This window comes from Lynx rufus, unplaced genomic scaffold (genome assembly GCF_022079265.1).
Source record: "Lynx rufus isolate CCGP_SWC_20201006 ecotype Redwood Valley unplaced genomic scaffold, mLynRuf1.p SCAF_4, whole genome shotgun sequence".
Classification (NCBI taxonomy): Eukaryota; Metazoa; Chordata; class Mammalia; order Carnivora; family Felidae; genus Lynx; species Lynx rufus.
The window spans coordinates 145,779,427-145,791,567 of NW_025814856.1; the positions used below are offsets into that span (position 1 = coordinate 145,779,427).

The 12,141-nt window shown below is 40.1% G+C and overlaps 1 protein-coding gene across 2 annotated transcripts in view; it reads left to right on the top strand.

Moving 5' to 3' along the window:
* Positions 1-12,141, top strand: part of CALU (calumenin) — a 30,981-nt gene that overhangs the window by 15,851 nt on the left and 2,989 nt on the right. Inside the window, exons 3-6 of one of the 2 annotated variants that reach the window (XM_047096587.1) lie at positions 252-445; positions 4,120-4,286; positions 5,881-5,941; positions 11,029-11,228. In XM_047096587.1, the coding sequence (XP_046952543.1) occupies positions 252-445; positions 4,120-4,286; positions 5,881-5,941; positions 11,029-11,228 (622 nt within the window). Of the gene's footprint in view, positions 1-251; positions 446-518; positions 713-4,119; positions 4,287-5,880; positions 5,942-11,028; positions 11,229-12,141 lie in introns of both variants that reach the window. The other variant, XM_047096588.1, reaches the window with a different exon arrangement.

Below are 12,141 nucleotides of genomic sequence, written 5' to 3' on the forward strand. Positions count from 1 at the left end.
AATGGGTTTGCTTTTGCGTGTAAGTGCACCAGCCATGGACTGCGCTTGCCTTGTCTAGATGGCTCGTTACCAGTAACAGGCCACTTAAGAGAAATATTTTCAGTTGCTTATCTGGAAGGTTTTTTTTGGAGACAATTTTTATGTCCATGCTTTAGCCCTGGGCAACACCTGTGGTCACAACACACACCTGGCTAAGTCTGGAGCCTTGTGTCTTTTTAACCTCTTGCTGGATTTCTCTGCATTTTCTACAGAAAGATTGTAAGTAAAATAGATGGCGACAAGGACGGGTTTGTCACTGTGGATGAGCTCAAAGACTGGATTAAATTTGCACAAAAGCGCTGGATTTACGAGGATGTAGAGCGACAGTGGAAGGGGCATGACCTCAATGAGGACGGCCTCGTTTCCTGGGAGGAGTATAAAAATGCCACCTACGGCTACGTTTTAGGTAGGTCCCTACTATCTGGGGGAAAAAGCCTTGTGGAGCTGGCACCTTGAAACGTAACTGTTTTGTCTTGTAGAATGATTGTAGATAAAATAGACGTGGATAAAGATGGGTTTGTGACGGAGGGGGAGCTGAAATCCTGGATTAAGCACGCCCAGAAGAAATACATATATGACAATGTTGAAAACCAATGGCACGAGTTTGATATGAATCAAGACGGCTTAATCTCCTGGGATGAGTACAGAAACGTGACTTATGGCACTTACTTGGGTAAGGGGCAAGATGTCAGCCTGATAGAGACCATGGTCTTGAGTCAAAGAAACAAATGGGTCACACAGTGAAGGAAAGGGAGAAATTGTGCACTTTAAAAATAGTCCAAATGCTGTGAACGGATTTTCCTTTATTAACTTTAAATGTGTATATTAAGTATTTTAGTTTTGTAAGGTCCGGCATCTTCTACATCTTTAGCATTTCAGTTATTATTTTAGCAATTTTTCTTTCTGTGATCCCTCAGATCATTTTTGGAGCAAATCTCCTCTAAAAGGCATTATTTCAATAATGCAAAGCAAGAGACTTTGAAATATCTCTTGACGTGGTCACGTTAAAGTGGTGACCCTGAAATTCAAGCTAGATTCCTGTATAACTGGTGAGAATAGGAAAATTACTGACCTTCCATAATAAAATAAAGATCAAATAGCTTTCCTTAATAAAATTTAACAATTTTAGTATGCTTACTGAAGTTTAGAAAAGAAAATTTCCCATTTGTTTTCTCTGGCACATGAGTTTATCAGCCTGCTATGCAAATGCTTCAAGGCAAATGTGATTGCTTTCTGTTGATTTGGTAGCTTGTATGCTTGGGCCACCTGTTAGTAATCTTCTTTTACTTATTACACTTGCCTGTTGTTGAATGCTAGGTGGCAGTCTTACTGAGTTGATGATTAGGGTGTTTTTGTTATGCGATTCCTCTTCGAAGTTACAATTTGAGATAATGTATAAATGTTACTTCTTGCATTTTTATCCTGGAAATGAGGCAAATTTCTGGGTGAAAGCAGGCATTCTCCACCACTGATTAACAAGCAGTGAGTGTATAATGGTCTGTTTCCCCCACTGGATAGCCAGCTGTCTGTGTTAATTACAGGACTGCATGCATTTCTAGTGAAGAGACTTTTATTTCTGTATTGAGCTTGTTCTCATTCCTAAGACGAAAGTGGCAATCTTTCTTCATGCTTGACACTTAGCCAAGAACCAAACATATCCTTCACCCAATTAAGAACATGTGTATTAAGAAGTCAGTGCAGATGGAGAGGCACCCGTGTTTCTTGCTTTCTGGCTGAGACTCAGCACCCTCCTGATTTATTTGGACTTATAAATATAGAGCAAAGGCTAGGTTATTGGTGATCTAAACAGAATGGTGTGTTAATAAATCTCAGTTCAGACCTAGGCACTTACTTGCTACCCAAAATGAATATTAAGCTCTTTGTATGATTATGTGCATAAAAATCTGTTGAGAGCTCCATTGCGCTCTCAGGTCAAATGATTCAATGTAATGGGTATTTCTACTGAGACTGAATAAGCTGAAGCACTGGCTAGAGAAGCAATATCTTTATAAGGCATCTTTCCCTGGAGGCATGTGGGTGGATAGCACTCGGGGTAATGAGGTGGCTTAGAGGAGCGCTGAGGGTTTTTTTTTTTTTTTTGGTGAGAGTATGTTCTTGATTTAATCTTGAGTTCAGGTATAAGTCATCTTAGCTTTTAATTAAAATCTGTCTTAATGAATCTGCTTTCCACAAAAGGAAGGTTACACTGTTTCTGCTACAAGCAAAATATGGAATACTAAGATCCATCCTGGCTATCCCAAAACTAGATCAAGAGCCTACTTGAAACTGCAGGCTGGCTAGCACAATAAGCTGGTACTTAGGATAGATACGGCACCCCAAACAAGGACAGCAAACACATGAATTTAATTATTTAAAATAAAATATTTTATCTTTTGTGTGCATGTTATCAGGCTACTTGATTCCAGTCACCACATTTTACCCTGAGGTGGAGAGAAGGGCTCTTAGTTAAGAATCTAGTCTTGTTGTGTCAGTTGTCTGCTGTTATCTTTATTTTTTACGGAGTCGGTACTGAAACTTTGTTTAGAAGAGACGACTTAGTGTCTTTAAAAAGTGTATTTTCCTTAAATTCTCCATCTTCAACCTATTATGGTTTTGAGTATCCTGTATAGTCACGATTCAATAAGCTGTCTTACTGAATTTTGACGCTCAACAAAGCGTGAAGTTTCAAACTGCCCAAAACTCTCTCAAAACAGAGTGGTAGTTTGTTTTTGTTTTCCAAACCGTGCTTGAAATTTGGAAGGACTGAACTTTGGTATCAAAAGTCAGCAGTGTGATGTTATTGTTAAAGGGGCCTTGTGGGTTTTTTTATAAAACTAGTGCCATATCTTTCTTTATTTAAGCAATATGTTCTAGGAACAATTGTTTCTTAGCTTGATTGTGGTGTCTTACATTTCATGATATCTTCACATGCTTTCTTTTGGTCCACGCAGCAGATTGAAAAGGTTTTTTTGTCCATTTATTTTGGGCTTTTTCCTACAGATAACTCCTTCAACTTAAACTGAGTTTCATTCTTCTAGAGACTAAATAGCTACTGCTTATATAGTTCAACATCATAACAGATGGATAGGTCCAGAAACAGTTTGGTTGTAATCTAATGTTTACTTTTTGTAACAGCTGTATTGAGGTATAATTGGCATATATAGGACACTGCACATATTTAAAATGCACAATTGATGAGTTTTGACATAGGTATATGCCAATGAACCCATTCTTACAATCAAGATAAACGAACTTCTCCATCACCCGAAAAAATTTCCTCATGTCCCTTCGTAATCCTGTTTACCTTCCCTATCCCCTATCCCCTATCCCTAGGCAACCTCTGACCTGTTTTGCGTAACTCTAGTTTTACATCCTAGAATCTTACATAAATGAGGGAGGGGGTGGCAAACGGTACCTGTAATTCATGGTAGATAATCTGAGTTGGCTGAAAAAACTGAAGTGTGACTTTTCAAACGGTAATAATTCTGTTGCTTGAATCAAAGTGACCTTAATATGAGATAGAAAACCTTTGATACCTAGCTTCTCGGTGGGAGTCGAATCTTTAATAAAAATAGCAATAGCTAACATTTATTGAAAGCCAGCTATATGCCAGGCACTATTCTCAGCACTTAGATTTATTTGCTCATTTACCCTCATAGCAGTCCTATTATTACCTCCATTTAGATTGAAGCACAGTTACTTGTCCACAGTCACACAGCTAGGAGTGGTAGAGTTAGGATTCAAACCCAGATAGTATGATTTTAAAACTACCACTGCCTCTCAGATATAACTAGAAAGCCGGAACCCTCTAGTAGCCTTAACACCAAAAATAGTGAAGCGGTACCTAGGTTAGCCAAGGAGCCAGGGTTCCATGTTGGATGGCAAACATTTACATTCAACTTGGACCTGACTTTGATGACCAAAACTGAATGTTTTCACACTGTTAACAATTTTACCTGTGTAATCAGGTTGTTTCTTCATTGCTTGGTTTATCCTTCTTGGAAATTGATTCCTCAGCCCATACATTTTCATGTTTTGTGGAAGTCTGTTAAAATTTGACCTAAATGTTTTGTTTTCTAGATGATCCAGACCCTGATGATGGTTTTAACTATAAACAAATGATGGTTAGAGATGAGCGGAGATTTAAGATGGCAGACAAGGATGGAGACCTTATTGCCACAAAGGAAGAATTCACAGCTTTCCTGCACCCCGAGGAATATGATTACATGAAAGACATAGTAGTACAGGTTGGTGGAGAACAGTGATTCTCAGCAGAAACTCAGTTTCTCTTTTTGGGAGAATGACTTATTTGGGAGAATGACTGTATTTGGGAGAATCACTTATTTAAGTAAGCTCTAAGCTCCAGGGTAGGGCTTGAACTCAGTGACCCCGAGATCAAGAATCCCATGCTGTAATGACTGAGCCAGCCAGGTGCCCCAGGAAAATCCTTTTTTTTTTTTTTTTAAATGTTTGTTTATTATTTTGAAGAGACCAAGAGTGAGCAGGAGAGGGACAGAGAGAGAAGGAGACACAGAATCTGAAGCAAGCTCTGAGCTGTCAGCACAGAGCCCAATGTGGGGCACGAACCCACAATCCTCAAGATCATGACCTGAGCTGAAGTTGGACGCTTAATGGACTGAGCCACCGAGGCACCATAGGAATATCCTATTTTTTTTTTTTTCAACGTTTATTTATTTTTTGGGGACACAGAGAGACAGAGCATGAATGGGGGAGGGGCAGAGAGAGAGGGAGACACAGAATGGGAAACAGGCTCCAGGCTCCGAGCCATCAGCCCAGAGCGTGACACGGGGCTCGAACTCACGGACCGCGAGATCGTGACCTGGCTGAAGTCGGACGCCCAACCGACTGCGCCACCCAGGCGCCCCAGGAATATCCTATTTTTAAAAATATCTCATAACCGGGACACCTAGGTGGCTTAGTCAGTTAAGCATCCAATTTCGGCTCAGGTCACGATCTCACGGTTGGTGAGTTTGAGCCCTGTATGGGGTTCTCTGCTGTCAGTGCGAAGCCCACTTTGGATCTTCTATTCCCCTTTCTCTCTGCCCCTTCACCACTCAACGTCCCTCCCTCCCTCCCTCCCTCCCTCCCTCCCTTCTCTCTCTCTCTCTCTCTCTCTCTCTCTCTCTCTCTCAAAAGTAAACATTAAAACAAAATCCCATAACCAGTGATCAGACACTACTGAAGAATTATCACAGAAGGCAGTTACCAATAAAACATAAACTGTAGACTTTATAGTTTTGTAAACATAAAACATAGACTACATAGTTACAGACCTACGGGTCATATCTGTTAGAATGACTTCATGACTAGGGCTACTCCACATCATTATCGGCTTGGTGGGATAGGTCATTATTAAATAATGCCAGTGTTCCTCCAAGAAGATTCATAATTATTTAGGGTTAAAGCATAAAAAATAGTTAATATTTTACCATTTTTTCGGCTAGAAAAACAGCAACTTCCTATGCTTTAACCATACCCACACATGTACATATTTGTTTTTAAAATTTTTTTTAATGTTTATTATTTTTGAGAGAGAGACAGATAGAGTGTGAGCGGGTGAGCACAGAGAGGGAGAGAGACATAGAATCTGAAGCAGGTTCCACGCTCCAGGCTGTCAGCACAGAGCCTGATGTGGGGCTCGAACTCATGAACTGTGAAGTCATGATCTGAGCCAAAGTCAGATGCTTTAACCGACTAAGCCACTCCCGTGCCCCTAACCATACCCGCATGTTCATGTGTGTTTTTAATGAATGATAAATGCCTAAACGAATTCATCCAGATACTAACTTTAATAGTCTCTTCTTACTCTCTTTTGTCCAGGAAACAATGGAGGATATAGATAAGAATGCTGATGGTTTCATTGACCTGGAAGAGTATATTGGTAAGTCTGTTTCTCCTGTTTTTCCTAGAGGAAGCTGAGAAGTTGTGGAAGTGTGTTTGCCCATAGAAATAATTTACCCCAGGTAGCTTCGCCGGTTGAGATTCTGACTTTTGATTTTAGCTCAGGTCATGATCTTACCATAGTGAGATTGAGCCCTGCATCGGGCTCTGCGCTGGGTATGGAACCTGCTTGAGATTCTCTCTCCCTCTCCCTCTGCCCCTCCCTGTGCACACCCACAAGTCTGAGCTGTCTCTTTCTCTCAAAATAAACAGGGGCGCCTGGGTGGCTCAGTCAGTTAAGTGTCTGACTAAGGCTCAGGTCATGATCTCACAGCTCGTGAGTTTGAGCCCAACATCAGGCTCTGTGCTGACAGCTCAGAGCCTGGAGCCTGCTTCAGATTCTCTGTCCCTCTCTCTGTCTGCCCCTCCCCGCTCATTATGTTCTGTCTCTCTCAAGAATAAACATTTTTTATGTTTTTTATATTTGAGAGAGAGAGACAGAGTGTGAGCAGGGGAGGGGCAGAGAGATGGAGACAGAATCTGAAGCAGGCTTCAGGCTCCAAGCTGTCAGCACAGAGCCCAACATAGGGCTCAAACTCACAACCATGCCGAAGTTGGTGGCCCAACCGAATGAGCCACCCAGGCACCCCTCAAGAATACACATTTTTTAAAAATTAAAAAAAAATTGTTTTAAATGAAAGAAATTTTTTTTAATGCAAATTTAAAAATAATTTGGGGTGCCCGGGTGGCTCAGTCATTTGAGCGTCCCACTTCAGCTCAGGTCATGATCTCACAGTTGGGGGTTCGAGTCCTGCATCAGGCTCTCTGCATTCAGTGTGGAGTCTCCCCTTCAGATCCTCTGTCCCCCAACTTTACTCCTCCTCTGCTCGCTCGCTTGCTTGCTTGCTTGCTTGCTCTATCTCTCTCTCTCAAAAATAAACATTAAAAAAAAAATTTACCCCATGGGTCAACTCTTAGCACATCATTAAGCCAGACCAGCATGAGGAATAGTGGGTCATGATAAAGTGTCTGTAGCAGCACTGTCCAATCAAAATGTAAATGTGAGCCACATGATATATTTTTACTTTAAAAAAAAAATTTTTTTTAATGTTTATTTTTGAGAGACAGAGCACGAGTAGGGGAGGGGCAGAGAGAGGGAGATACAAATCCGAAGCAGGTTCCAGGCTCTGAGCTGTCAGCACAGAGCCTGAAGTGGGCTCGAACCCATGAACCGCGAGATCATGACCTGAGCCAAAGTCGGCACTTAACCGACTGAGCCACCCAGGTGCCCCGTGTTATTACTTTTCTAATAGCTAGATCAAAAGTTTTTTTTTAGGGATTCCTGGGTGGCTCATTCGGTTAAGCATCCAGCTCTTGGTTTTGGCTCAATCAGGTCATGATCTCATAGCTCCTGAGTTGGACCCCTGGGTCAGGCTCTGTGCTGACGGTGTGAAGCCTACTTGGGATTCTCTCTCCCTCTTTCTCCGCCCCTCCTCGGCTGGTATGCGCGTTCTCTCTCAAAATAAATAAACTTAAAAAAATTTTTTTAGCATGATTAGTTTTAATATATTTTATTTAACCTAGTAATCTAAATTACTTTCATCATGTTATCAATATAAATTATTAAGAATTTTTTTCATACTGTTTGCAGAAGCATCTTTTATACTTACAGCACATCTCTGATCAGACCAGCCATAGTTGAAGTCCTTGATAGCTCCATGTGGCCAGTGGCTGCCATATTGGATAGCACTGATACAGTGCATTCCAGATGCCCATGGAATTGACAGTAAAGAGTTGTAGGGAGCCTAAACTGGTGTTAGGAAACCCAAGAGAAGAATATAGGGAATAGGATAAGAGATCAGTGGGTTACCCCAAGTTGCCGATTTCTCTTAGAGTATTTCCTCCTTTCTACGATATTCTGTTTGTATTTTCTGTCTAGGTCCTCTGTTCCCTTTTTTTTTTTTTTCCACCTGTCCCTTGAATTGAGCAAGTTACTTTTCTCAGATTTTGTCTAATTATACTTGCTCTTTATATTTAGGGTTATTCCCATTGAATTACTCCCTGAATATTTACTATTCTTCAAAGACTCAGTGATGTGTTTTGAGTTTTTTTTAGAGAAAAAGGAATGAGCAGTGGAAGATCTTCCTTCCTTCCTTCCTTCCTTCCTTCCTTCCTTCCTTCCTTCCTTCTTTCTTCTTTCTTTCCAAAATGATTCTTTTTAGTGGAGTTCATCAGCACAGAGGAAGTAAATGTCTGGCTGCATTTACTGAGACTGCTTCAAAGTTGACTGTTTCTACTTTTAAATATTTTATCTTTTCATTCCTGGCTTTTGCCATTTTATCACTATTGCTAAAACTGAGGAACTCATTTGAACCTCCAGAGGAGAGGAATTAAGTTTTATAACTGGTAAGTACCATCATTTGTCAAGCATCGAGGTCAAATAAGGAGATATTTCTTTCTACTTCTCCATCATACATATCCAAGGGCAGAGGAATTGTATTTTGAAACTGTTAAACCAAGTGTGTGTGTGTATTTCTTTTGCAAACCATCAACTAACATAAATACTTACACCAGGGATGCTGGATTTTGTAAACCTAAAAGTCCCCAAACAATATCTTCCAGTTTCTAGGGATATGCTAGTTTCTGCCCTATTGAGGAGAGAGATCATAAACAAATGGTCAGTGCCTCTTTCATTTAGCATTAATAAGAAGTCCCCAGAGTTATGCTGTTGGATTTTTTATTTAAACTTGTTGTAGAACATTGCAGACATGTACAAAATTAGAATTCCATGTACCTATGCCCAGCCCTAACAGCCGTCTACTCATGGCCAATCCCTTCACATCTGTAACCAATCCATTTCCTTACTTTTTTTATTATTTTGAAGTAAATTCCAATCATCATCTCATTTCATCTCTAAGCATTGCATTATGTATCCTAAGAACATTTTAACGTAATCTCAAAAAAATTAATTTTAGTATCATTATACAGATTAAATCCTTTTTAAATAGAAATTTAAATAGTATTATTTTTATCCTTACTCATCTATCTTTGAAATGCACTTACATTACATTGTATATTCTAGTTTCTATTAAAAGGATGTCTTTTGGGGGGCCTGCGTGGATCAGTTGGTTAAGCGTCCGACTTCGGCTCAGGTCATGATCTCATGGTTCGTGAGTTTGAGCCCCACGTTGGGCTCGGTGCTGAAAGGACCTTGCTTTGGATTCTGTCTTCCTCTCTCTCTGACCCACCCCTGCTCATACTATCTCTCTCAAAAATAAACAAACATTAAAAAAAAATATTTTAAAAAAAGTATGTCTTTTAAGCACACATTTATTTCCTCTGTAATTCAGAATTTCCCTATATGTGTACTATGAAAGGTCTCGACCCACAGGACAGCTAAGGCAGGGCACTGGCCCGGTGGATCATACAAATATTACATTTTCTGAATGTGCTGTAGCATAGAAAAAAACAGGCAAGTCCTGTCCTGAGGTACTCCTCCTTTGTTTAAAACAGAAGTAGTTCGGGGTGCCTGGGTGGCTCAGTCGGTTAAGCGTCCGACTTCGGCTCAGGTCACGATCTCACCGTCCGTGGGTTCAAGCCCCGCATCGGGCTCTGTGCTGACTGCTCAGAGCCTGGAGCCTGTTTCAGATTCTGTGTCTCCCTCTCTCTCTGACCCTCCCCCATTCATGCTCTGTCTCTCTCTGTCTCAAAAATAAACGTTAAAAAAATTTAAAAAAAACAAAACAAAACAGAAGTAGTTCTACTCTTAGCCCTCAAGTTCAGGAAAATGACAGTACCAACTGTCAGGTGACAATAATACATTTTAGTAATGAGTTCATCTTTTATTCAAGGGAAAACAGCCTATAGACTGGGGATCGTTGTGCCCAACAAGCAGTGGAGCGCTCTCTCTTCCCAAGGGATTTTGGGCAAGAGCCGAGTTTTATAGAGCATTAGAAGCAGCAGCGTAGAAACAGCATGACTGGCTAGCAGGTCCTATTTTCTAGGGTCAGGTAAAGTAGCTGAATCTGAGTTGGAGGATTGTGATTGGTGTACGTTAAATTTCCTTGGCAGTATGGTGTTTCCTCTAAGTGCAGGCTAACTTGTGTTCAGATTTGTGACTTGGGCTGTCTCCATTTTGTGGGTTCCTACATATAAAACCTTTACCACAACTAAATACCTTTGCTTAGAACTGCTGGAAACCATTTAGACGTATATAAGGTATGCTCCCATACCTTGCATACAATGCACACACACTGATGTATATACCTCAGGAATCTTCAGACTTTTTCATTCACATAAGTCTAAAAAAATTTTGACAAAACAGTATTTTATTGCACATTTTAAAATTGGTATCTTTAAATAGCTGTAAAGAAGAATCTCTGTTGGTTGTAAATACTGAATTTCAAAGTACCTTAACTCTTAAATCTAGTAAAATTCAGGTATACAATAACAACTTCTTAGCCACCAGCATTCATAGAAGTAATTTGAACAAACTAGCTTTAGAAGATAATAGTAAATTCAGATTTGGATTGAGTATTCAGTAATACCAAAAAATTGATTTTGTGAAACATGATAATGACATTATGGCTATATAAGAATATACCCATTATTTTTAGAAGCAGGTTCTTAAAAAAAAATTTCTGAAATATACTTAGTAATTGGTAGACAGTTTGGGCTTCTAGTCTACACTTCTCAAGTTTTCTTGAGAATTTAAAATAGCACCTTTCTAATACCAATAGTCAGGTTTAACTAGTTACCTTGGATTGAAAAGGAATGTAGGAAACAACTATCTTTTGAAAGTTAGTCTTTATCTTTCTGGATGTTAGTCATCTCCCTTTATTTTTTCAATTTTTAAGGGCTAAGGATTCTTTTTGGACTCACTAACTCAAAATCAACAGCTGGAAGTATTCTTAAAGGTCATTAGTTAAACCTCAGGAAAATGCCTTGCTTTCTCAGGCCTCTCTGACCTATAAAATAGCCTTGTAACTGCTACTACGTTCCAGATGGGGGAAAAGTTAGGCCAGATTAGCATGTGGCAGTCTTGGGAAAAATACTCACCTTTTGTATTATGTATGTCTATGTACGTAGGTGACATGTACAGCCATGATGGAAATGCTGATGAGCCAGAATGGGTAAAGACAGAAAGAGAACAATTTGTTGAGTTTCGAGATAAGAACCGTGATGGGAAGATGGACAAGGAAGAGACCAAAGACTGGATCCTCCCCTCAGACTATGATCATGCAGAGGCAGAAGCCAGGCACCTAGTGTATGAATCAGACCAGAACAAGGTAAGTCTGGCCAGGCCCAAACAACCTAGCAGTGATCAAAGTCTGTTTCTAGGGGATTACCTAAAACATTCCTGTTGAGGTACATAGAGCATGTAAGGTCTTAATTAGTCTAAGTCTGCTGCAAATCTTAAGTTGGCGATTGAAAATTTACAGGGCAGTGCTAGCTATCTGATCTCATTTTAGAAATCCCTTTGCCCAGTGTTCACACCATTGGAGGCATTTGGCTTCAGCAAAGAGCCTCTGTACGTAGCCTGTGCCCAGCGTGCTTCATCTGTTACCTTTGGATCCCCAGGAAATTTTCCCTAATTTTTTTTTCCCCATTATTTCCTTTGTTCTTTTATCTATCATAGGCTCATTTTCCCTACTCAAAGTTGGTCATCTCCCTCTTTTTTTTATTTTTATTTTTTTTTTTATTTAAACAAAAATTTTTTTTATTAATGTTTATTTATTTTTGAGAGAGACAGAGCTCAAGAGGGGAAGGGCCAGAGACAGAGGGAGACACAGAATCTGAAGCAGGCTCCAGGCTCCGAGCTGTCAGCACAGAGCCCAATGCAGGGCTCAAAGTCACGAACCGTGAGATCATGACCTGAGCCGAAGTCGGACGCTCAACCGACTGAACCACTCAGGCACCCTGATCATTTCCTTCTTAAATATGCTTTTTAAAACTAAATTCTTAGTAGTTACGTTGTAAATCAGCTTTTCTCTGGAGCCTGTTAAAATTGTCCTCAATCAATTATCTGAGGCATTTGGTTCATTAAAAGAGTGGTATTATCACTAAACCCTGTCACCTTTTCAGCAATATGAATGCTTTGCTTAGAGTGAGCTGAAAGTCAATCTAAAGACGGGCGGGGTTTGCATTCTGAATATTTCTCCTGTCTAAGCCTGTCTTCTGTTTCAAATGCAGTGTTTTATC